The following is a 26,500-nucleotide window of genomic DNA, read 5'->3' on the forward strand; positions in this document are numbered from 1 at the left end:
TATAAAACCGGGGCAGGACCCTGGTTGGCAGGAGGCTGACTTGGGTTTTAGTCGTGGTGGGAATGAGGGCTGCACAGCTGTCCTGGCACCTTGGGGTGACTGGACACTCTGTCCCATGAGCCTTCCGGCCCCTCTGCGGGCGTGCTGGCAGAGCAGGCCTGGGTCAGCGGTGAACGCTGCCCTCTACATTCTGGCCACAGCCCCTGAAGGTGCTGCCTCGGGAGCCAATGCCTGCTGGGAGCCGTGGGGGGGCTAGGGGGCAGCCGTGACGAGTGGGCTGCCAGCTCCTCTGTGGTCAGGGGTCCTCGCATCTATAGGACCCTTCTGCCCACGTGGGAAGGGGCTCAGTAGACGCTGCAGGCCCTGGGGTACCAGATCTTGGGCTCCCGTGGAAACACGCGCCTCCTTCGTTTTGTGGTTTTATCTCAGCATTTGCTGAGCGTCTGCTTGGTGCCGGATGCAGTGCTGGACATGAAGAGGGGCCAGACGGGTGTGGGCTGGTTGCTCCCACAGCTTCTGCAACCTGACTTTCCCTGTGAATGACTCCAGCTGACTGGCAGCATGCAGCAGACCCGGCCCAGCTGTGTTCCTGGTGACCCAGACAGGGATTTATTTCCTAATTGAATTTAAAGGCCTTTGAACAGAGCGGGCAAGCTGCGATTTGCCACAGTCCCACCCTCACACCGGGCCAGTTTTACACGTTTCTTACCTGCCTGGCATTCGACTCCACCTGCCCTGGTGGGTGTTCTCTGAGCTTCCTTTCATCTGAAATAGGCTGACGGTTGAACTTTGCAACTCCAGGTCTTTTATGCCTCTGCCTGCCTTGCCCTTGGGATACTGGGAGAACTCTTTTCTTCAATGGGAAAAAAAATCATTGGTGATGGTGATGGGAGCAAGCAAGCATCCAGTCTCCCCACGGCCTGCAGGCCAACTGGTGTTGTAGGCTGTGTGCAGCCTTGACCTGTGTTATTTTCAATATGCCAGGGCTGCGGTTTTGTTGTTTGTTGTTGTTCAATCACTAAGCTGTGTCCAACTCTTTGCAGCCCCACGGACTGCAGCACACCAGGCTTCCCTGTCCTTCACCATCTCCTGGAGTTTGCTCAAACTCATGTCCTTGAGTCGGTGATGCCATCCAACCATTGCATTTCACCCTCTGTTGCCCCCTTTTCCTCCTGCCTTCAAGCTTTCCCAGCATCAGGGCCTTTTCCAATGAGCCAGCTATTTGCATAGGTGGCCAAAGTATTGGAGCTTCAGCATCGGTCCTTCCAATGGGTATTCAGTGTTGATTTCCTTTAGGATGGACTGGTTGGATCTCCTTGCCGTCCAAGGGACTCTCAAGAGTTCTGTAGCACCACAGTTTGAAAGCATCAATTCCTCAGCACTCAGCCTTCTTTATGATCCAACTCTCACATCTGTACGTGACTACTAGAAAAACCACAGCTTTAAATAACTACACAGACCTTTGTCAGCAAAGTGATGTCTCTGCGTTTTAGTATGCTCTCCAGGTTTGTCATAGCTTTCCTTCCAAGAAGCAAGTGTCTTTTAATTTCGTGGCTGCAATCACCATCTGCAGTGATTTTGGAGTCCAAAAATAGAAAATCTGTCTCTGTTTTCACTTTTTTCCCATGTATTTGCCATGAAGTGATGGGACTGGATGCCATGATCTTAGTTTTTTGAATCCTGAGTTTCAAGCCAGCTTTTTCACTCTACTCTTTCACCCTTATCAAGAGGCTCCTTAGTTCCTCTTTGCTTTCTGCCATTAGAGTGGTATCATTGGCATATCTGAGGTTGTTTATATTTGTCCCAGCAAAATGCTGCAAAGGGGACCTTACTTAATCTCAGCGTTAAGATGTGTAAACCTCTCCCTCCAATGTTTAGAGTGCTGGGTTTCCGAGTGTGGTCCCTGAGCCAGCAGCGCCTGCATCACCTGGGAACATGTTAGAAACACAATATTGAATATTAAACATATTCAGTAAATTTAATAAAGAATTTAAACATGGTTTACATTAAAAAGATTGTTTAAAAAATGTAGACATAAGAGAAATGGGAAGGTAAGAAGAAGAGAAAAATAAAAAAGGAAGACCTTGTTTAGAAAGACTACCTTGCTAAGAATTCTTCCCTATTTAGGAAAATTATGCCAAAGAGTAGAGGCCATTCACTGTCACCGGGGATTATACAGTAATGAAACTGTGACCTCAGGTTGCGATATCTTTACCGTACACACAGCCCCCTAATTTCCTGATTGCTTGTCAAGCTCATAAAGCAAGAACGCCAACAATGCTGATGAAGAGTAGGAAAAGCTGGGTGATCCTCCCGGGGAGCTGTGAGCCACTGATGTGAGGCAGGGTTGGACGTATGAACTTAGGATGCCTCTCTTCGGCCACATTCCTCTGAGGTTCCAAATCTGATGCCTCTGGGGCCTCTGTTAGATGTCTCGTCTAATTATGGAAACATGATTGGTCCATAAGTGTGGCTTTGACCCATGGAATGCATGGTACAAAACAGCATGGGCATTGGGGATCTCACTTTGGAACCGGCAGCTGGAAACCTGGGTGGTGATTCCTAGCCTCTGTTCTGGACGTGAAAATCGCCCACTCCGTTTCTGCTCCTTCACTCAGCTTGAAAACACTCAGCAGACCCAAAATGCCAGGATTTCAATGGACTTGAGCCCGTTCTGATGTTTCAACTCACTTCTCTTCTTGGGTTTTTCTCCTCTTATTAAATAACTGGTGGTACGGTATTAATTGAAATGCTTAAGCATGTACTGCTGAACATCAGCCACTGGTTTTAAACAGAAGCGTTCCCTGAGCAGATACACTAGTGAACACTTAAATCTTCTCCCTCCTTTTGAGTAATTATAATGTTCATTCAAAGAAGCATAAGCTGGTGGAAAGAATCCGTTATCTAGGAAGGACACTGGGCTCTGTGGCTCGTGCCCCCCACCTGTGCTTAGCGTGTGGCTCCGTGAGCCACATGAGATCCCGTGTGGACCGGCTGCTGTGGGTTTACTGGTGCGTCTCAGCCCCCGTGACCCTGACGGGCTCCGTCGCAGGGCTCTAAGGCGCGGGGAGTGCAGGCATCACCGCTGGACCCGCCAGGAAGAGCCCGCCGTGCCTTCCTCATGTGACAGACGCCCGAGCCCCGTGCTGGCTCCATCCCAGGCTCTGGGCCAGGGCCGTGGGCATCTTCAGGTGGGCCTGGCCCCAGGAGCTGAGATCCCGGCAGGTCCTACTGAGAGGCCAGAGCCACCAGGGGCTCTGCTTGGAGGCTTTCCTGCAGCCCAGAGCAGGGGCGGACACACAGGGGCAGGGGGCACCTGGCTTCAATTCCTACTTTGTTCCCTCCTTAGCTATGTGATCTTGGACAAGCCCTTTCATCACTCTGGGCTTTAGGGTTATCTTGTGCAAAGTGAAAGTCGCTCAGTCATGTCCGACTCTTTGCAACCCCATAGACTATCCAGTCCATGGAATTCTCCAGACCAGAATACTTCAGTAGGTAGCCTTTCCCTTCTCCAGGGGATCTTCCCAACGCAGGGATCGAACCCAGGTCTCCCATATTGCAGTCGGATTCTTTACAAGCTGAGCCACCAGGGAAGCCCAAGAATACTGGAGTGGGTAGCTTATCCCTTCTCCAGCAGATCTTCCCAACCCAGGGATAGAAAAACAAATATTAAAAACAGCGCTTATACTAGACATGCTGAGTCGCATATATGACTCTCTTGTGACCCCATGAACTGTAGCCCTCCAGGCTCCTCCATCCACAGGACTCTCCAGGCAAGAATACTGGAGACGGTTGCCATTTCCTTCTCCAGGGGATCTTCCCGACCCAGGGATCGAACCCACATCTCTAACATCTCCTGAGTTGGCAGGGGGGTTCTTTACCCCTAGCACCAGCTGGGAAGCCCACTTACACTAGATGCCAATATAAACTAAAATGTTTTAAAAAAATAAACTTCATTCATAATATTAGATTAGGAATGTGTGTTATAATTGACTTAGTTTCATGTTGTTTGCCACTGAATATTTGATGAAAGTTCAAATAGCGAACACTTAATTGAATTTAAGGAACAAATCATTGTGTACTGACTATAACAATTTTGTGGCTTGATAAAAATAACTTACTCAATTACTATCTTTTAAATAACAGTGTCTGTAAGATACTGTGCTGGACACCATAAAATTGGCAAACCAGGTGTTCTTCTGAGAAACAGAACAAAATCAGCATCTCCATCAGAGAGCTGAGCAGATCGAGTGCGTTTAAGACATGAAGAATGCCCACCAAGGCGTTCAGTCCCAGGGAGGGGAGCCCGCCTCAGCCAGCACTGCAGATCCAGAGCGCAGCCTGGCGGGTGAGCGGTGTGGTTCTTCCGCATTTGAGCGTTAAACGTCTGCGTCAGCGCGTCTGGCAGACACTGGAACGTGGTTTGTAGGAAGTATTGATGTCTCTATATTTTTTATTTTCTTTTCCTCTAAATGGAGGCAGTTGTAACCATTCCCGTGGGTTGGCAGGTCCTAAATTGAGAGGAAAAGGAAGTTTTCCGGGGGCAGGGAAGATAATCGCAGCCTTCTGCACTCACGCCCTCGAGTGCTATTTGAGTCCCCATGACTGGCGATTTCGCCCGCTCCTGCTATAATAAGGAATTCCACAATGACATGTGGCGGGTCTGCCTGCCGCGGCTCTGGGGGCCGTGTCCTCAGCTGGGACGGTAATTAGTGAGTGGAGTGTCCCCTTCCGGGCCAGCACGGTGAGCGGCAGGAAGCGAGGGACAGGAGAGGGGCCCGCAGGTGTCGGGGGCAGCGGCCGGAGCGACCCCCCTTGCTGGGGGGCAGGGAGGAGCCCAGCTCCGGGGGGGCAGCAGCACCCCAAGGCTGGGGGCCAGGCGGGGGCCAGGCCGCCGTCATCCTCCTCCGGTGGTTCCCCTCCGGCAGCTGCTGGGCTGGTAAGAGGCGGCTGGAGGACGGGGCGCAGGCTCCGGGTGGAGGACGCGCGTCTGCACGCATGGCCTCTGAGCGGCTGCACCAGGCCCGGCGGCCCTGCGCTTTGACGGACTTCCCGCTCCGTGCCCGGCCTGGGCCCGCGGTCTGCAGGGACCACAGCCTGGCGCGGCAGCTAGACGTGCGTCACTGCGCGGCTGACAGGTCACCGACCTCGGGGGGCCAGGAGCGCGCAGCACCGAGAGGCCGGGCGACGGCGCGCCGCCGGGGCTGAATGCGGCCGCGCCTCCCCTGTCGGCCGGGCTGTGGAGGACCACTCCTGCGTTACTGCCGACCCCCGCCTGGAAAAACCCCGAAGGCTCATTCCAGAGGAGCCGGGAACACTGCGTGATCTCAGGAAAATGGCGACCCCTTGCCTTCCTGCAGCAAGCGCCCAGGAAGTCTATTTACAATGTATTTAAGAGAGAATGAGGGTCGGGAGCGCCCGTGTGCAGCCCTGGGCCAGGCCTCTCTCGGGGGGGGGGGAACCGTCCACCTGAAGCCCCCACCGCCCACTGGCTGCGGGGACTCGGGGACTCACGCTCTGCAGAAGGCCATCCTCTCCTCACCTCAGAAAAGCTGATTTCTCATCGTCCAAAAGGAACATGTGATTAATGGCAAACCCGAAGTGCCTGCGGTTCTTTGGTAATTGCTTTTTTTAAAAAACATCTTTACAGCCACGCTTCAGAGCAGAGCTCCTTTCAGGCAGTTTGGAAGGCAGTCCTGGTGAGTCAAGGCAGAAGGTCGCTGTCTGCAGGTGTCATCCGCATGTCCTTACATCAGATCGCTGTGTTTTTCCACTGCCCCAGCTGGAAAGCTAAAATACCGTGGATCTGCTGGGATGCTCTACGTTTTGCTACCTGGGAGAAAGTAAAACCCCTGCTAGCACTGGTAGCAAAACAGCAGCCCTGGAGCGGTCCGGAAATGATGTTACTTATTCAGCTCTCGTTGATGTGTGTCTGGGAGGCAAAAACATTTCTACCGCTGGGGGTGATGCTTAACGGTTTGGGGGAAACAGTGAGCCAGCGCTTCTCCGCGAGGCATCTGGGGATCTCGTTAAAGTGCAGACGTGCTCCTGCGGGTCTGGGCAGAGCCCGAGGCTGTGTCTCTAACAAGCTCCCAGGTGGCACTGCTGCTTCCGGCAGGTAGCCAGGAGTTAGAGATTCGCTCGGGCCACTCAGGGAGAGCATGGAGAGACCCTCTAGAAGGCGCACCCTGGCAGTGTAACCCTAACAGTCGCGCCGGCCACATCGAGGGGAGAGGGCGGAGTCAGATTGTGGAGTCACGCACATCGAGAGCGAAGCACCTTTGTCATCCACAAAGCTCGGCCCAGGTTCGGGTCGTCACCTGTGACCCTCGGTGTGTCAGCATGTAATGTAGATTGGTATGGGATCAGATGTCCCCAAGGGATCCGGGGGAACCACAGCAGCTGCAGATGTTTGCTTACTGCATCGTGAAATTAAAGAGCCAGGCAGGGAAGAGGAGAACTGCCAGCTGTGTACGGGGCCTGAGGACATGAAGCTGTGCTTACTTCTCTGGCTTTGTTTGTAGGTTACCCGGGTGGTCGGGTCCTAGCCAGTGCCGAGCCTCAGAGCATCACACTTGCCCTGGCTGATGCTGAGTTCTGGTTTCCATAGCAACACGTCCTCTGCTTGTGCCTAATACATGAAAATTAGAACTTACCACTGTCAGTCTTTTCTAAAAGACCCTGATCTCTTTCTTAAGTTCAGAAATGCCAGATCTGGGGTGAATACCCAAGCCACGCTAGGAAGTAATCCTTTACTGAAGCTGACCTGGGCACGGAAAGGAACAGCATCCCAGTAAGTGGCCAGAGAGGGCTGTTTTGTCCCGTTTTCTTCACTGATGGCAGAGGTTCTTTCCCAGCAAGGCCGGGTTTCTCTCTCACCCATGGACAGCTGTGAGGGTGACCTGTTTGTCTGCAGCAGGGCGGAGACGGAGACTCTGATGGCTGTTGTCTCCTCTGTGTGTGAGCCAGTGGAGGTGTCGGCTGGCATGGCGCGTGATCCTTGTTTGCTCCGATTCCGTCCTTGTGACCAAATGTGATTCGCCTATTCCCCCCTCACCTGCTTCCCTTCTTACTGCCTTTTTACCTCTGACCTCTGCTCTGACCTCTGGACAACTGGCAGGGGGTCTGTAGCCACTGACCTACTGTCTGGGGACAGAGACGTGAGAAGGAGTATCTCCTGAGGGTCTTCTCCTTTTTAAAAAATTCATTTTAACGATACTTTAAAAATAAATAAATAAATAAAAGCAAACTTTAGGGAATCCTGCAAATTGTTTAAGAAGAATAGCAAACAGACTACATGCTCTGTAGGGGGAACTTGTATAAAACCCAGCTGCGTGTTCTAGTATTGGGGACCTTTGCTACAGGAGTTCACGCGGTGGGTGGATACCGGCTGTCACTTGGATGCTACAGTTCAAGGTTTGGGGACCATCTTCTTTACTCAAGGTCAGATTAAGAGCATAGATTCTTGTAAACAGGAGGGACTGTGATGACCTTGACATTTATTGAAGGCAGGCACTGTGTTTTTGGAGCTCTGAAATTTATTGAAGGCAGACACTGTGTTTTTGGAGCTTCATAGGTGGATCAGACCTGCCCCTGCTGGCAGAGCCGTCTCTGAGAGGGCTGCGTGGTACGCCCAGGGCGGGGGCAGTGGAGTTCCAAGGGTGGCGGAGGGCAGGGGGACTTCAGTGAGTTCTGCCCTTAGGAGATGCAGTCTGCTTCATGGTTTGCTTCCTGTCTGGTTCAGAAGAAAGGCTGGGTGCGGCTGATCTGACTTGGGCTCGCATGTGAGCAGGTTGCCTGGAACTCAGGGTCCAGGGGGAACTGGGACACACAGCGGGGCAGTGAAGCGGGGGTCTGGAGGACTTCCTGCGCCCTGAGCGGAGGTGGGGAGGGTGCAGGGCAGAGGCAGAGGAAGGGCAGCAGAGGGCCTGGGGGCTGCGAGTGATGTCAGGCTCAGTCTTCATCCGAAGAAGCAGCGTCTCCTATCCTGGGGCCGGCCGCTCTCCACCCCTACGTTCTTCTGCCGAGACTTGCCCTGCGACCCTTCACGATGGGGACCCAGGCTCATCCAGCTGTTAAAAAACAAGCGTCTCGGCCAGAAGGGGGGCAGGCGGGCCGGGCGCTCATGGCTCTCTCGTCCCTTCTGTGTTCCAGGAATAGAGCTGTGCCCCCCGGGGAAGCGATTCATGATCACGATGGTGGCGAGCTTCGTGACCACGGCGGGGCAGTTCCTCATGCCCGGGCTGGCCGCCCTGTGCCGGGACTGGCAGGTGCTACAGGCGCTCATCATCTGCCCCTTCCTGCTCATGCTGCTCTACTGGTCGTGAGTACCTACCCAGCCCGCCCCCGGGCCCCAGTCGGCCCCCAGGTTCAGCTTATGGTTTCTAATGAGGGAGTTTTTCTCTCTCTTTTTTAAAAAGCTTCCTCTTCTAAATGTTTCATCTTAGAAAACATGCTAACATACACAAGAGTAGACGGAGGAGCAGGACAAGCCCCGGGCGCCCCCTCTGGCCCCATTGTCTGGCCGGGCTCCCCCGATGCCAGGTGTTCTGACATGGCTTTCCTGAATGGGCTTCCGAAGGGCAGGGTCGGGTCCCGTGTTGGGAGGAGGAAACCTGTTTGACGATGTTCAGGAGAGGTTTGGCAGAGACCCTGCCCTGTCTCCTCTGGGAGAGGGTTGGGCAGACTCCGGCCCACTGTCCGTGTCTGTAAATAAAGTTTTATTGGAACACGGCCGTGCTCACGTGTTTCCACCTCCGTCATCCATGACCACTCTCACGCCATGCTGGCAGAGTTGAGCAGGTGTGACCAAGATGATGAGGCAAAGTCAGAAACACTTACGTTCTGGTCTCCTGCAGGGGTTTGACCACCCCCTGTCCTGGACCAGTCCACTAGGGCTTTTAGAACCGTGTGTAACTTTTAGTGTTTGGCTTGCTGACTTCGGGGGGAAAAAAACAACTGAACACACTGGCCTAGAGTTATGACCTGGTCAACTAGAGGCTTTTAAACTCCCCAGGGGATTAATGTTTAGCCAGAGTTGAAAAATCACCACCCTTCGATAGAGATGCTTACACAGAAAGTGAGCGTTGTACCCATTCCGGAAAAGCCTCTTTTCTGTCTTTCCTTCCCTCCCATCCCCCTTCTGTGCCAAACTCCACCCCTGCCCCAGCCCCGAGTATGAGACACCAGAGGGATTTTTACCAGCTCCGCTGTGTGTCTGTTATTTAGTTACTAATGAAAACCAGTTTCTGGCCAGAAGTCAATTGTGTCTTTGCTTTAAATTGGGCTTCCTTTCCTAAGCCAGCAGAGAGGGGAAGAAAGCGGCAAACTTTCAACTTAGTAGGCTGGCCCATCTTCACCAGGCAGTAGAGCCCCCAGCAGAGCAGTCATCTGACCTGGACTCAGGTGGCTTTCCTCAAGAGCCGGGTTCCTGCTCAGGGTGTCCGCAGTGTTGGGCAGCGGTGGGGAGGAGGCCAGATGAGGTAAGGGCCACCTGCCAGGAGGCCACCCTCAGGCCAAGGCCAGCCTCCCCTGCCGGCCCAGGACTGGATGGCTCTGCTCCCGCAGGAGCCCACATGTCTCAGGACATCCTGCTCTTTCTGGCAGGTTGTAACAGGTGAAGAAAGAAACCATTCCCCAAGGCAGGATGGCGTAGGCAGTCCTTCCTTTTATCACCTAAGGAGGCCTTTCCTGGCCCCTCTCTTGCTGCTCTCCGGGGCTTGGCTTCACTTGGCTTCAGTTGGCTTGGAATTTCAGGACATTTCCTTACTTAACACTTGCTCACATCGCATTTGTGCCAACACAGATGGCAAGCACTGTACAAACGGTAGCTGGGTCAGGCTGGGCATTTCATGGCCCCATTGTATAGAAGGCAAAACTGAGGACACCCACGGGCCCTCGAGCCAAGGGCTGTGCTATCTACTGCCCTCAGCCTCGGCGCCTCATCCCTGACCTCCCCACCACTGAGAGCAGAGCCCGCTGCCCCGGCCTGTCCACTCTGCAGTCAGGAACCCCCCACCTCCCCACCCTGTGGAGGCTTCCTGGCCTCCACAGCACCCAAGGGCAGTGGTGCTATCTGCCACCCCCTGGGGGCTGGAGGCTTGGGCATCCACACGGCCTCTCAGAGACTCAGACGCCTGTGAGGACAGGCAGTGGCGTCTCCATCACTGCCAGGCTCTGAGGCTCCACCCAGGCTCTGCTCCCACCTGTCGCAGGTAGGAGGACACCTGATGGGGAGAAGTGGCCGCAAGGGGTTTCCTGGAGTGGGTCTGGGGGCCCGGCTCCCATGCCAAGTGCTAGAGGGTTTGTTTATCTTATTTTTTATTTTCAATTTTAAAAATACATCAAGATTTAATGACAGGCAAGGTTAAAAAAATTTTCATTTATGTGAATACATTATAAAACCTAAGAATGTTCTTTGAAACACACAAATGTAAAAACAAAACTTGGTGGAAAGGGCACCCGGGGTGCTTTGCTAAGTGAGGAGTGTGTGCGGACAGACAGATGGGCGGCGTCCGGATGCATGGACGCCGTGTGGTTCCTGCCTGGGCACCCCGGCTTTGAGGTGGACCCGCTGCACGCCGGTCAGCTGCTCTCGTTGACGTCGGGACCCCCGAGGCACCTGAGCAGCGCTGGCAGATCAAAGCTTCTGCTGTTACCGTTGTCACACCCCCTTCCAGGGGTGCAGGCCTGCAGGCGTGGGGGGCCAGTCAAGGGAACCGCGGTCCACCTGAGCCCACAGCCCTCCGCGGCTCCGGGGGCATCACTGAAGTGTCTCTCTTTCTTGTGCCCCTGATGACCACCCTTCCACCCCTCTGCTGCACGAGGAGCTTCCTCGCTCCTGAAGGATGAACTGGTCTCTGGGGAGGGCAGGAGCTGCAGCCAGCCAGCACGCCCGGCTGTTGGTGACCAGAATATTGAAAGTCATTCTTTAATTTAAGAACCAGTATTTATATGTGGTCTGGGTGCCTGGCAGCGTGCCTGGTGCTTTGGAGCAACTCTGAGGAGCAGGTGCGTGAACAAAGGCCGTAAACCAGAGTCCATCCTAAAGGAAATCCACTGAATATTCATTGAAAGGACTAATGCTAAAGCTGAAGCTCCAATACTCTGGCCACCTGATGCAAAGAGCCGACTCAATGGAAAAGACGCTGATGCTAGGAGGGATTGAAGGCAGAAGGAGAAGGGGACGACAGAGGATGAGATGGTTGGATGGCGTCACCGACTCAATGGACATGAGTTTGAGTAAACTCCGGGAGCTGGTGAATGACGGGTAAACCTGACGTGCTGCAGTCCATGGGGTCACAAAGAGTCGAACATGACAGAGTGTCTGAACAGTGACAAAAGCAGAGCACACGATACAGAGTCCCGAGGACTCAGGGTGAGTGCGGAGCGCGGAGGAAAGGTGCAGATGAAGCTCTTCCAGTCCAGACGGAGGCTGGGGGCTTCCAGACACCCACCTGGTAATAGGCTACATCCACTGATTACGGACACAGTGCTGACCTCCAGGGCAGGAAAGAGGGTACGGGGCCCGCACCCAGGACAACATTCAAGCTGGAGTGACAGAGAGGCCACCGCAGGGTGTCTGAACTGGAAGGGGCCCCGGGCTCTGGGTGAGCCCCCGCATGGGGCTGAGGTCTCAGGCCCCGTCTGCACTTAGAACTGAGGCCCCAGGAGGAAGCTGGCCCTCAGAGCATCATTGATGACAGGACCGGAAGGTTTCCGCGCCGGCAGGGCATCAGCTCCACACCTGGCCGAGTGCGCCGGGCCCTGGGCGGGGAGATTCACCCTTAAGACGCTGGCGCCTGGAAGTCTGCACTACAGGGGCCGGAGTGTTCCTCCAAATTCCTATCGCTGTCCACAGCTGGAAGCTGATGGAGAAACCAGGGACGCTCACTGGACTCTTGGGGTCAGACATGAAAGTCCCATGGGGAATTGCTGGATCCGAGACCCGTGTGGAAGGAAATTCTCACCAAGGGGACCCATCACCAAGGCCAAACAGTATACATCGGGAAGTCTGCAAAACAGAGCACTCTGACCAAGAAGTGAATTCACCTCCTGTGTTAGCCGATCGCCCTTCCCTGCACCGAATGCAGTTCCAGACCCTAGGGCATCTGAGTCCAGCCTGTGCTCATGCTTGTTGGGGGGTGAGGAGCGCCACGGCCCGGAAAGCAGTGAACGAGCCAACGACATGCTTTCCAAAAAGCAGCAGGAGGCGAAGTGGGACACAGCCGCGGGAAGAAGGGGCTCGGGATGGCCTCTCTGAGGAAGCGGGCTTTGCTGAGAGTAAGTGATCAAACGAGAAGAGCAGACCAGGCTGTGGGCGGAGACGTGTTCCCGGCAGATGAGGAGAGCCGGGCGGAAGCTGTCTCCATGCGTCTGGCAGGGCTGCGGCCTCTGGGTGTGTGGGTCATGTGAGAGGGTCTGGGGGCTAAGCATGCTCTGGGAGGCGGCTGTATTCGGGGGTCCAGGCGTGCACTCACTGAGGGAGAATGCGGGGTGCCCGATCAGGAAGGTGTGCCCAGAGACGTGGCCTTGGCTGGCCCAGCCAAGGAGAGTGACCCGGGGCCGAGGAGCTGATGGCAGAGGCCGACTGCGCAGCCTCTGCCGCAGGGCTGGGGGGAGACCCAGGAGGAAGGGTTCCCAGAGACGGAGATGCTCCATCACGCTCCCAGAACGTCACTGCTCACTGTCGCCCCCTGAAGAGCATCTCTGCAGGAGCCGAGCCCCTGGGTGATTTGTGAGCAGGAACGTGGGCACGTCTGTCTGCCTCGGACACGGCGTGCACTGGGGGAGCTGTGTGTGTCCATCACTCAGTCGTGTCTGGCTCTGGTCAACCCTGTGGACTGTGGCCCGCCAGGCTCCTCTGTCCACGGGATTCTCCAGGCAAGAAGACTGGAGTGGGCTGCCATTTCCTTCTCCAGGGGATCTTCCCCACCCAGGGGTGGAACCCGAGTCTCTTGCCATTGCATTGGCAAGTGGATTCTTTACCACTAGCGCAGCAATTCAGCGAGGTCCCCGGCAAGGCCTCTGGTGAGACAGCGTACCCACGCTTCTTCAGGGAGCACGCCACTGTCCACACACAGACACACACAGACACACACACACCCTCCTGCCTCGTGGAAAAGCAGCTTGTCAGGGAGGGGAGCCTCGGGTGCCTCCTGCGAGGCAGGTGCGCCATCAGGTGTGGCCTTGAATGTGTCTTCAAGTTTTCAGGAAGCACTTTTCCTGAGACCAGTTCTAGGCTCCTGTATGCAAGGCTGTGTTAGCCTGATACTATCGGATTAGGTCCAAGCTCTTGGTTGCTGGGATTATCCCTGGTTTTCGCTGGGGAAACCAGGGCATCAAAAAGCTGCCCTAGAAACACTCACAAGTGTGGAGAGCCATTAAAAGCTGGTTTTTGAGTGTCAGTGGTTCTCAGAGCGTGGCCTGGGCCATCACCACCACGGGACCCCAGCCCAGACCACCTGAGTGTGAATGTCCAGGGGTAGTTTAGGAAGCCCTCCAGGGAGGCGGTCAGCTCGAGTCCCAGGGGGGCTGCTGCATGCCAGGCTGCCCCGTGAGAAGGAACAGCCAGCCATCCGCTTATGGGGTGAGGGGCCTGGTCCAACGAAGATGTTGTCAAGGTGTGAAGGGGACACATGTCGGCTGTGGACAGCGCACCCTTCTTACAGGAAGCAGCTCTTGGTTCTGCCAGGACGTGAAGCAGGTACCGTCCTTGAGGGTCTGCGAGACGCCATGCAGGACCTGCTGCCCAGTGCAGTCCCTGTGGGTCATCTCAGACGGCAGAAGTTGTAGACATTCCTGGAACTGATAGAAGACACAAAAGCCTCGGTACCGAATCCGGCGATTTAATCTGCGCTGTGAGAACGGATCCCCATGCGCAGGCATGTCTGGGAGTCTCCAGCTGTGGCCCGGGGTGGCAGCTGCTGGGAGGGCAAGGTCCCACCTTACCCACCTGCCCTGGCACCCGTGGGTCCCTCACCCCCCAGGGAACCTGGGGGTGGTCTCCCTTCACGAACCCCAGGCTCCCAGCCAAGTTCCTGTATCGAACGGGGTCTCCCCGAGACTCACCTGATGGGCCTGATGGGCGTGGGGCATGAGCTAGCTCGTTCAAGACGCGGGAAGGTACAGGATTATCAACCGAGCACTGCTAGCACTCAGTGAGACCGTGGGGTGCGTCCAGGAGAGCAGGAAAGGATTCAACCCCGCGGGAACACGGAGGCCTGAGAGGAGGCTCTCGTGGCCCTGGGAACAGCGGAGAGCAAGCAGTCTGTCCATCCCTCAGAGGGAAGATGAGCCTTGACACCGCGGCCATCCAAGCCGGCTGGCCTGGGGACTTGCTGGGGGAGGAGAAGCACTTAAACCCTTGGGCACGTGGTATGTGCTGCAAGCAACCTTAATTTTTAAAAATTTCAAGAAACAAGCCATTGTTAAACATTTGAAGGGCCTCATGTTAGATAACATCCTGAAAAAAATGATTAACAATTCCAATAGATACACGCTCCTAAATATTACTTGGGTTTTTCAAATACCGTCGGAACTACTCTGACCAGAATAATACTGATTTTTAACATTTCTTGAGGGTCTGCTCGGAGTCAGATGCTGCCCGGCACTTTCTACGACTCAGACCCTCTGGAGGAGGTTCCAGGGCAGACGGAGAAACTGAGGCAGAGAGAGATTGGCCCAGCTCTGGTCTGCCAGCTGAGGTCAAGGCCCACAGTGACTCCCCAGCCAGCATGAGGACCATACCTGTGTGTCCCAGCGTTTGCCTTTCCCACTCACACCAGAGGAACAAGACACCTTTCTCCATCAAGAGAAAATTTATTTCAGTGTGTGTGGGTTGCTCAGTTATATCTGACTCTTTGCGACCCCATAGACTGTAGCCCGCCAGGCTTCTCTGTCCATGGGATTCTCCAGGCGAGAATACTGGAGTGGATTGCCATTCCCTTCTCCAGGGGATCTTCCCGACACAGGGATGGAACCCTGGTCTCCCGCATTGCAGGCAGGTTCTTTACAACAGGGGGTCAGAATCACACTCTGCAGACGTAAAACAAGGGCCTCAGGGCGCCCTGCACACCAGGAAGGAAACCCGATTCAGTTACACCGCCAGCAGAGGTGAAGCCCCTCGGGACAACGTTTCCCCCGGAAAGTGGAAGAAGTGAGTCATAAAAGACACGTCGCCTCTGGGAGCTCGACTGACTGTGCAGTGACTATTTGTACAGGTTATCAGACAGTTAATTTAAGGAGAGTTTCAGGAAACTTGCAACGAAAACAACAGAAGATCCTTTAGTCACATCCTCCATGTGCGCTCAGTCGTGTCCGACTCTTTTGACCCCGTGGACTGTAGCCCCCAGGCTCCTCTGTCCTCGGGATTTCCCAGGCAAGAACACTGGAGTGGGTTGCCATTTCCTTCTCCAGATCATCCTGGCCCAGGGATTGAACCCACAGCGTCTCTCGCATCTCCTGCATTTTTGGCAAGTGGATTCCTTACCACTGTACCACCTGGGAAACCCATCAAATCCTGTGTATGTATGTGAAAGTCACTCAGTTGTGTCTGACTCTCTGTGACCCCATGGACTATAGAGTCCATGGAATCCTCCAGGTCAGAATACTGGAGTGGGTAGCGGTTCCTATCTCCAGGGTATCGTCCCAACCCAGGGATCGAACCCAGGTCTCCCACATTGCAGGAAGATTCTTTACCATCTGAGCCACTAGGGAAGGCCCATGAAATCCTGGTTGTCTGTAAATTATCTAGATGGGGAAGATTCGGTAGTCCTGACAAAGGCAGACACAGACACAAAAATGGTAGCCTGATGTCAGTCGTAAGCACCAGATGAACAATTCAAGTCAGGTCAGAATGCTCTCTAAATTGGGGTTTGGGGGACTTGCTGATGGGTGGAATTTTCAGGAGCCCTCAGGCTAAAGGCAGCCCCATTTTTGCCTTCTGAGTAGGCAGAGCTTATGTAAAATAATAGGAAGCCCTGCGGTCAACTGAAACGTTTCCAAGTAGATGTGGAGAGAAACTGCCAGTCCGAAGTGAGGCAGCACCACAGGGGCTGGCCCCGGTCCCAGAGGCCGGCGGCGCTGACCCCGGAGCCACACCGCGGCCCAGTGCCTGGCCTTTGCTCCAGCATTCTGCCCTGATACCCTGCCCGCCACAGGGAAGCCAGGGGTCGCTTAAGACCAGCTTGAGAATCTCGGAGCCTGGGGACCAGGCCGAGCTCAGGCAGTGTGCGTCATGCGTGTGTTGTATGCAGGTGTGTGTGTGCTGTGTTGTGTATTGCGTGTGCATGTGTGTCGTGGGAATGGCAGGGTGGAGTTGTTGGCAGTCGGCAGAATTTAGGGAAGTGGCCTTCTGGTGACAGGTGTGCAGGGAGAGCTGCTAAGTGCCTGCCCGGCTGGCAGCTGGCAAGACTCCCTGGACGGATCGAGTAGCTGGGTCCCGGCCTCCTTTGGTCACTGAAGGCCCTCCGGCAAAGCCCACAACAGTCCCACACGAGGGGGCTCCTGGCAGGAGACGGGAGGCCTTGCCAGACCTTGAGACTGTTCCTTTGGGGTTGGCCGAGGTGTGACGCAACAGGCCGCCTCCCAGAGCCAGGACTGCGGTCATGGTGAGCCATCGGGGTTCCGTTTGTGGCCTTGACGATCATCCCGAGGGGTTCGAGACTGCAGCCACAGGTCGGGGGGCGAAGGGCTACTCCCCGGGGGTCCACGAGGCTCCCTGTAACAGGCGGCTGGTTCAGAGGAGCCGATGGAATTCCAGTTAGAAAAAGAAGCACACACAGGCTCTGCTCCTTCTGCCCACTTATCTCCTCACGTCGTTTCTCAGCACCACATTTTATTTTTATCGTTGGCAAAAACGCCAAATTAATTCCCCTGCAGTATTACGTTTGAATGTCCACACGTCTATCACTTTCTGCGGCCTGATCACCTTTCACCCGAACCAATCAGTAAAAGGAGCCAAAATAAGGGAGTCCAAGGAAGTGGAGGAAATGAGCCCAGATGAATTCCAAGTAACCCCTGTCTCAAGTGGGAACTGAGAAACGTTTTAAATGTTTCCCAGCTCCTCCACACTGTGGTCCATTCAGAGCTGCTGAACCTTTGTAAGCCCAGCTGCAAAGGCGTTTTCAGGACTGACTCTACCCGTCCTGGTGGGACCTAAAGCAGCATGGGAGTATCTGTTCCATGCACTGCGTGAGCAGCACCTTTTTTAACTTTCAGAAAGAAGCAACAGTTGCCACGAGCCCCCTTGAAATAAATTAGAATGTTGGGGCCGGGGGAGCCTTGGTGTCACCACACACCCCCACCCCATTCCACAGATGGGGAAACAGAGGCCTGGGGGTGAGGTAACTTGCCCAAGGTCACAAAACTGGTCTATGAGCCTGGGCCTCCTGATAAATCTCCCCACAGTTTTGCTGTAGTGGAAGAATTGTGGAGCTTACGTGTACATCATGTTGAAAACCAATAAAGGTGCTGTGTTCCAAATTTATGTAACCTGTCAGCTCGTGGGATGCAATTTAATTATGAAAGAATTCCTTGTTCCACAGAAATTTACAGGAAGGGTTCATTTGCCTTAGGAAGACTTTGGGGTTTAACCATCCTGAGAGCCAAATTTTCTTTAATTTTGTACTTGTCCCTTTCTACCCTGAACTGAGTCTCCTTACCTAGTTTTTTCAACACCAAACAGAACGAAAGTTAAAAAAAAAATTCAGGTAAAAGCTTATCTACTGGAGCCAAGTGTATATTTTTATGAAAGCTTTGACTCAAAGACTTAGAGTATCCTTCCAACTGGTGTTTAATTCAATTCTAGTCTTTGATTTTTTTTTTTTTCATTTTGAGAGCCTTTTCAGAATGTCGTACGTGTGATGCTTGGTAATACTCCAGAGCTAGAATCACCTCTTTAAATCAAAGCACCCTTAGGACAACCATCTGCGACCCTTTTCTCAGCCACATTCAGGGAAACTCGGTCCTCAGAGCCGTTCACGGCTCTGCTCCTCCACCCTCACCTGTGCTTCCCTCTAACCTGTTTGATCGAAGGCCCTCCCCGTAAGGCGCCACTGGTTCACGTGTTCTTCCCCCTGGATTGACCGTGTTCAGTTCACGTTTATCCCACGAGTGTGGTGATGGCGCATCACCAATGTGTGAGCACACCTGTCGGCAGGCGTGTCACCCACACCACGTGCCTCGGAATCACAGACAGAACAACTCGAGGACAGAAGTGATTTTGCAGAGCGCCAGCCATCAGCCTTGCTTGCATGCTTCCCTGTGAGTCAGTGTCCAGTTCAGTGCTTTGAAGAGAGACAGGTTTTAGATGCAGACCCTTGCCAGCACCAGCTGTTACGTGGATGAGCAGGAAGGCAACCCGCGTGGTGTCCAGTGGGACAGAAGCAGTACTTGGCTTTATTGTTAAACGTCAAGAAGAAAATGTCAGCGTTATAGTATTATGAAAGGATCACAGTATTAAGTTTTAATTTCTGAGGGATATTTCAGGTGACGGGGATACAGAACAGACCATGAGTGCAAGTCTGACTTGCTTCTTGTTTAGTGGCTCAGTCCTATCTGACTCATTTGCAGCCCTATGGACTGTAGCCACCAAGCTCCTCTGTCCATGGGATCCTCCAGGCAGGAATACCGGAGTGGTTGCCGTTTTAGTGGTGGTCCCACGCGTGAGTCCTGCAACAGACGTGGGCTCCAGCCACCCACCACGCTCTTTCATTTCTGTTGAAAATCATGGATATTCCTGAGGTTCAGCTACATTCCTGCCAGACCCTGGGCCGCTGGCCGGCTTTTTCATTTCCATGGTGTTATTACATTATGTACTTGTTGGGAGACATTTCATTAAGTTCCCATAATGTGGCCGCACCGCACATCACCCAGGCTGCAGCAGTCGTCCTGGGCTTTCTCACAGGCCGACAACTCAGTGCGTCCTTTATGACTGCAGCAGATTGAAACAGCGGGGGCAGGGGGGTGCCGCGCATCTGGAGGGCCCGAGGGGGCGTTGCTGGACCAGTGTCTGCCTCCCACCCCCCATTATCGGAGCACCGTCCCCGCACTCAGACAGGGTGTCTTTGTTGTGACCCCCAAGGTCCTGGGTCGGGGTGCCTGGGCTCTGGTCCAGCTCTGCTTCTAACCCCCGAAGCTGGACGATGTTCCTGCACTTGTCCACCTGAGTCTTCCTGTCCGTGCAGTGGGGAGAGTGTCACTTCCACACAACGAACCTGAAAGGCTTAAACTCATGGAAAACGTGTGGCAGGGGGCCCAGTAAGCATAGACCCGGCCGTGGGGAGGTAGTCTGCGGTGCTGTCTGCCCCTGGAGATGGGTCACGTGGCTAGCAGAGTCGGCCTGTCCCCTGTGCCCAGGCCTCCTGGGAGGGCAGTTTCTTCACTCGGGTCCATTCTGGTCCGAGGGCCGCTGCCTCTCCATCTCTCCTCTTGGAGCCAAGGTTCTGGGTGTGCCAGCTTGCAGGAACACAGACTGTGTTTGCTCCAAATGATTTTTAAAAACTGAAAATCAATGCAACAAGACTGCAGCTCTACCACCACCCTCCTCTCAAACCCGGTGTGTTTGTAAATGTGTGTATATATGTAATATGTACATATGTTTATATACACATATATATGTAACATTTTCATTTGTAAAATATATACAAGGTTTGTCATAGGTAGGGAAAAATCCTGAGAGAATCACAAAATATTTAGAATCAAATCTCAGCAAGAACTCCTTATCAAAAATTGTAAAGTGTAGCTAAAATGGTACGTGGAAGTTTGAAGTCCAAAATGCACATATTAGAAAAGAAGAATGAAACTTAATGATCTGTGTGTCTCTCTCAAGAAATAAGAATGTGACACTGCTGCTGCTGCTGCTAAGTCACTTCAGTCGTGTCCGACTCTGTGTGACCCCATAGACGGAAGCCCACCAGGCTCCCCCGTCCTTGGGATTCTTCAGGCAAGAACACTGGAGTGGGTTGCCATTAATAAGAAAGATGGATGGGAGAAGGCACTGAGAGCTAAGGTGGGCATTTGTGTTAGGTTATTTCATTACAAAGAAAAGCTCTGATAAAATACGGCAAGATGTTAATGTCTGTTTAATACGATTCTGTTTCTCTTTGCTTGACATACGTTATTCAAAGTTAATTTGTAAAAAGTAGAGGCCAGTAAAACATTAACTTTTATTATTTTTTTAAAAAAAGCTGTACCTCCAGTTTGAAACCTGTGTTATCAGCTTTCTGAGGGGCTCCCAGGGGAAAAGACGTGGTGCTCCCTGAGCCCAGCTTCTGGCCTGGACCGTGCCTCCCTGGGGAGGGTCCTCCTGCAGCTCGTGGGAGGGGGGCTCTGACTCTTGGTGACGATCCAGGTCTCCCAGCTCAGATTAACACTCAGAGATCAGCCCGATATACCCAATGTACCGCTGATGTCGCTCTTTCTGTAGAATACATAATGAACATTTAGAAACTTCATTTTTGTTCAAACAAGTTAGGGGGTGACAGCTGTTACATCATGAGTGATGTGACTTTGAAATAAAAATTCAACACTGACAGCTTTTCCAGCTTCTGGCTTACTCTAATTGGAGGCTCCCCAGAGCTGGCAGGGCAGGTGCCGGGCAGCAGCAAAGATAACTGCTTATCAGCATCGGTCACGCTTCCCGGACACCCTGCAAGCGACAGGGGACGCAGTGACACCAGAGCACGGGACGCAGGGGCTGTTCTGTCGTCCCTGTCTGCCACCCAGGGGCGCCGCCAGGCTCAGAGTCAAGTCCTGGGGGATACAGCCCGCCCCTGGGCACGTGGCAGTGGCTGGTTTATGAACAGACCTCGCAGCCCACAGGCAAAGTCTAAAATATTGACTATTTGAGCTTTTACAGAAAAAGCAAGCTGACCCCTGCTCCAAACAGGCACGTTGTTCTCTTCGGCCTACTTGCAAATATCGCTATAAATGTAAAATTACAAAATGCATTGATAATAAGACATGACTTTGGGTGTTTTTTTTTTTCTCCCACTGGGAATCCTCCTCAGATTTCATCCTAAACACAAACCAGCAAGGAGTCTGTTGCCAATAACCCTTGAAAACCATCCCCTCAGGGAGAGTCCCAGGCATTAGCAGCAAGATGAAAATAGCTGTGCAGGTGAGGCCCGGGAAAGTGCCTGTCAGGTTGCTAGAATGGGGGCATTTTTTAAAACTTAAAATCTTTCTATGAACATTTGTATTTTGAAACAGATCTGTCCGTGGGATTTCCCAGGCGAGAATGCTGGAGTGGGTGGCCATTTCCTCCTGCAGGGGATCTTCCCAACCAGGGATGCAACCCGAGTCTCCTGCATTTTTTACCGTCTGAGCCACCAGGGAAGCCCCTCTTTTGAGACAAACTGTCACAAAAACAGTCAGTGAGTTGCTGGAATGTGCTTTAGAAACGCAGGGTTGTGGTCAACAGTCCCCATGGGTTTTTTGACACAGCTGGGAGGATACTGCTCCTTTCTGCCGTATTTTTAAAACCTGCAACTTTTATACTTTCTGAAGAAAACTAGGAACATCCAGCACCACCATCTTCTCTGAGCCAGTGTTACTACATGAATCCCGAGCCCCCGCTGGCCTCCATAGTCACGGACAGAAACCCAAACGGACCTGCCTGGACGCTCCCAGCCCCTGACAGAGCGTCTTCTCACCCCACGCGATGCAAAGACCCTCACCTGCCCCCTCGTCTCTCTGCAGGATCTTCCCCGAGTCCCTGAGGTGGCTCATGGCCACTCACCAGTTTGAGTCGGCAAAGAAGCTGATCCTGCACTTCACGCAGAAGAACCGCATGAATCCCGAGAATGACATCAAAGGCGTCATGCCCGGTGAGCACATCTTCCCTTCAACCCCGAGGTCCCACCAGGCGTGGGGGACCCGCCAGCCACCCCTCCAGGACAGGGAGTCACCCCACAACACGCCCCTGGTGCCTATGAGGGCCCCGCTCTGCAAGGCAGTGGCCCCATCCAGGGGTCTCACATCCTGTAATGGTCAGTCCCCAGCTTGACTAGGAATGTGATCAGGTCCAAGTCCAGAGGGAGGCGTGACCTCACGTGCCCCTGCTCCTCGGGGGAAGCTCGAGGGCTTAGCTGGCTCCTGGCACTCGGCCTTGCCTGCCTGCCTGCCTGCAGGGTGTGGTGCCAGCAGTCACAACCAGGGACACTGGCCTGGGGGTGGCCCTGGCCCTCCCGCCATCTCTCCCAAGCAGGACCTTCAGACAGATACACCATTGTCTGTATCAGTCAGGATCTATCGACTGGGCGTCAGAGAAAGCAGGAAAGTTCAGATCTGTAGAATCCGGGTTTATCAGGAACGTCAGCACAAGCTGGACCAGACCTGTGGTGTCACCAGGAGGTGTTGGAGCCTGGACTCCTGGGCCCCTCCCGGCAGCCCAAGCTCTGGTCCAGTAGATCTTGGAACGAACCCTGAACACAGTGTTCAGTAAGCCCTAGAAGTGACTGGAGGAGAAGGCAATGGCAAGCCACTCCAGTACTGTTGCCTAGAAATCCCATGGATGGAGGAGCCTGGTAGGCTGCAGTCCGTGGGGTCGCTAAGGGTCGGACACGACTGAGCGACTTCACTTTCACTTTTCACTTTCCACTTTCACACATTGGAGAAGGAAATGGCAACCCACTCCAGTGTTCTTGCCTGGAGAATCCCAGGGATGGGGGAGCCTGGTGGGCTTCCGTCTATGGGGTCACACAGAGTCGGACACGACTGAAGTGACTTAGCAGCAGCAGCAGCAGCAGAAGTGACTGGCGCGTGCTGAGTCTTCACAGCAGCTCTGTACAGGGCGCTGTAACTGTCCCCGTTCCAGGAGAGGGGGCCGGGGCACAGAGAGGATGAACATCTTCCCAGGGGTCACACGGCTACTGAGCAGCAGTGCTGGGACGCGGGCCCTGGGAGCCCAGCGGCAGCGGCTTCGGTGCTGCTGCAGGAGAGGGGACAGGGCGCAGGCCCGGCGGGAGGGCCGGGTGGACCGCGCGCCTCTCGGGAGCGTCTGCGCCTTGCGGACGGTCCGGCCCTCGTCCCCAGCCTTGCCCAAGCCCGTCCATTAGCACGTCAGCGCTCTAAGTCACAGGGCCTTGTTTCGGGCGTTTCCCCACTTACATCGCCCCCTCTGCTGCTTCCGGGTGGGAACCCAAGGAGCTTGTCGTCTGCATCCTCGTTGCGCAGGTTCATTTCCCTCCTGTTTCTGGAAGGCGGTGCTCAGCCTTCCTCCCGCTTCCCCGCCGGGAGTTGGGTGGTGCTGGGTTCAGCCCAGGGCGGGGGTGGTGCGCTCACGCCCCAGGGATGCAGCTGTCCCCGCCCCTGGGTCTCCCTCCGCGGCAGCACCCGGGCAAAGCCGGGGGACTGCACGGCGGGTGTCCGAGCTTCAGACCCGCGCCCTGCACTACGGGGACGCGCCTCCCCAGCATCTCATCCAGGCCCCTCCCGGGTCCCTCCCGCCCTGCCTCCGCCCCTGCCAGGCGGGGCTGAGCCGCCCTTTGCCTTTGACCCTCCTCAGAACCTGTTCTGTCAATCATCGTCCCCCTCTACCTTGGGAAAGGGGCCCGAAGAGGCTGGGGCTGGGGCAGGGCCCCCGACTCCCGCGTTCGCTCCTGAGCCGGGTCTGGCAGTCTGCCGTCCCCCTGCAGCAGGCCCTCTCTGGGCAGCCTGACGCTGAGAGGAAAGGCCTGGCCCAGGTTGACGCGTGAGGCTCTGAGGTTCGAGGGTCCCCGCATCAGGCCAAGGGGGCTTTGCCTGAGCCCTGCTCGGTAACAGAGCGTAGACCCGGCCCCGTGTGCCTCTCTCTGTCTTGTCCATCTGTCCTGGACCCTGGGTGAGGAGCAGGTCCCTGCGTCAGGCCCCCTCCCTGCCCCCAGCGCCCCACCTCTGACCCTGAGCGTAAGCTTCCTGCTCCTGCACTGCGGGGTTCGCAGGCCCGCTGGAGCCTCGTGAGCAGAGAGACCACCTCAGGGGTCAGCCTCAGGGGTCAGCAGGGGTCCCCCAGGCCCAGGAAGGAGTCCTTGCGCTGGTCAGGGAGAAGCCAGGATGGTCTGCGAGAAGGTCAGGGAGAAGCCTGCGCTGGTCAGGGAGAAGCCAGGATGGTCTGGGTCGGCCGAGCCTGGGGCCAGGGAGGCCGCTGCCCCCGGGGGTCCAGGCAGCCCCGCGGCTTCTTCCATCTGGTCATTAATCCGTCCCTTCATCAGATGAGAAGCCGAGGCACAGAGCAGGAAGCCTCGGCCCGAGGGTGAGAGCTGGGGTTCCGTCAGACCCCTTGCCCCGCTTGGTGAGGACAGCTCTCATCTGCCCGGCCAGGGCTGGCTCCCTGGTGGCCCATCGCGGGGAGCAGGGCAGCGAAGGGCACAGGCAGAGCAGGGGAGGCCTGGAGCCCCAGAGGCTCAACTTAGCTTTCGTCTTGGAATGTCGATTCTGGCTCAAGAGGTTGGAAGAGACGCAGGGAGAGGGGAGGCGTCTCCCTGTTGATGCGCGGGTGCTCAGTCTGCTCTCGGCACCCCTTGTCACTCCTGTTCCCCCACGTGAGGACCTCAGGGAGTCCCGAGAGTTCTGGAGAGACCGAATGACCTCCGGTGTCCATCCTGAGGGCTTCACCGCTGGGTTTCCTCCCAGAGCAGACCTGGGAAGTTCTGCATTGCTGTGAGAGGCCGGGGACGCGCAAGATACCAGCAGCCCTGACAGGTCAACGTAATTCCACCCAGAATAACACAGACCTACCTCTGCAGACCACAGTCCACTTGGGCTCCAGAGTTTAATGCTTTTAAAAAAACCACAAAACTCGGGTCATAATTATAATTGCCACAGCTTCTTAACAACCTCTATTTCATATACGAGAAAGTATCAGGAATTCTGTTTGGGCCACAGCTCAAAAAAAGCTTAAACCTATACAGCTGCACTAATGGGCAGTTAGATTTTCTTCTTGGAAGTTCCCACGGTGAGCAAGTGTGGCCGTGACAGCAGATTCACGAGCAGTTTCACTACAGTGATGGTTGGATCAGCGTTTTCTGTTTGGAACACGTTTCCATGCTCTCTAAAAGTCTTCTAGTGTTGTGACCACGGGGAAAGGGGGTCTGTAACCCCTATGAGCCTGTTTCTGCAGCGGAGACAGTAAAGATCAGGAGGACCTCAGGAGTGTCTGTGGCCGGACGGCTGGATGGCCCGCTGTTCTGGCTGGGGCACAGGCCTCTAGTCTGGGCCTGAACAGTGAGAAGGAAGAAGGTTCTGGAGACTCAGGGGGCTGCTATCCCTTGGATGTAGGATTGGTCCCCTTCTCCCTTCCGGGCCCCTGTTGGTGACGCTGATTCGGACTTTTTCTCTTTTGGCTGAACTGAGTCTCCTGTGCAGTGCGGGGGTTCCAGCAGCTGCGGGACGCCGGCTTCATCGCCCCGTAGCCTGTGGGCTCATGGTTCCCCGACCAGGGATCGAAACCACGTCCCTTGCATTGGAAAGTGAACTCCTAAACACTGAGCTGCCAGGGAAGTCCCCAAACATTTTTAAAAGAGAAAACCTCCTAAGCCCTTGTGGTTAAGCAGCCTGTTTTCCCCCTAGCTGTCACCAGTGAGTTGGTGACCCTCTCCCGTGGGATGGCAGGGAGGAGGCAGGGCGTCCTGGGGTCGTACGGGAGGGGAACACACCCCCAAGGACCCCGTCTCGCAAGAGGGCTGCCACTCCCAGGCCCCTCCAGAGGCGACCCCGCTTCCCCCAGGCCTTCGCACCCCACCGTGGGCTTTATTTTTAGTACAGTTGTTTAGGATTCATCCCAGGTTTATGGTAAAGTTGCAGAGACGGAATTCTGAAGCCTCCCCATCGGTCTCCCCGTTGTAACATCCCACATCCCCTGACCATGTCACGGCTGGGAAACCGCACGGCTGTGCTGCGGGCAGCCCAGAAGCAGCCTGGACCCGACGCCCCCCAGGGCTGCCCCCTCCTCAGGCCCCAGCCGCCTCTGGTCGTGCACGTTCAGTCTTCACTCGCTTCCCCAGCGTCAGCAGTCTTGCTTAAGTCTCCTTTTCCGGCTCCTGAAAAGGGTGTTTTGTGGTTGTTTAGTCGCTCAGTCGTGTGCGACTCTGCAGCCCCATGGACAGCAGCGCGCCAGGCCTCCCTGTCCTTCACTATCTCCCTGAGCTCACTCAAACTCATGTCCATTGAGTTGGTGATGCCATCCAACCATCTCATCCTCTGTCATCCCCTTCTCCTCCTGCCTTCAATCTTTCCCAGCATCAGGGTCTGTTCCAATGAATTGTCTCTTTGAATCAGGTGGCCAAAGTATTGGAGTTTCAGCTTCAGCATCAGTTCTTCCAATGAATATTCAGGGCTGATCTCCTTTAGGACGGACTGGTTGGATTTCCTTGTCCATTCGGTCACTTTCTTTCTAAGATGTGGGCACTGTATCTGCCCAGCTTGTTGTACCCACAGCGGTGGTCTAGGAACCAGGGCAGTGCGTGCGTCTCCCAGTCCCTGAGCAGAGGGAGATAGAAACTAATCAGACTCCGCAAGG

The 26,500-nt window shown here is 54.7% G+C and overlaps 1 protein-coding gene across 2 annotated transcripts in view; it reads left to right on the plus strand.

Moving 5' to 3' along the window:
• The window catches only part of SLC22A23 (solute carrier family 22 member 23), a 132,111-nt gene that overhangs the window by 92,738 nt on the left and 12,873 nt on the right, over nucleotides 1-26,500 (plus strand). For both annotated transcript variants that reach the window (XM_055407209.2, XM_088831339.1), the window contains 2 exons: nucleotides 8,155-8,323; nucleotides 21,703-21,830. In XM_055407209.2, the coding sequence (XP_055263184.2) occupies nucleotides 8,155-8,323; nucleotides 21,703-21,830 (297 nt within the window). The remainder of the gene's footprint in view (nucleotides 1-8,154; nucleotides 8,324-21,702; nucleotides 21,831-26,500) is intronic.

The sequence above is a fragment of the Moschus berezovskii genome, chromosome 23 (genome assembly GCF_049115385.1).
Source record: "Moschus berezovskii isolate FMDL1 chromosome 23, NW_MosBer_1.0, whole genome shotgun sequence".
NCBI classification, from domain to species: Eukaryota; Metazoa; Chordata; class Mammalia; order Artiodactyla; family Moschidae; genus Moschus; species Moschus berezovskii.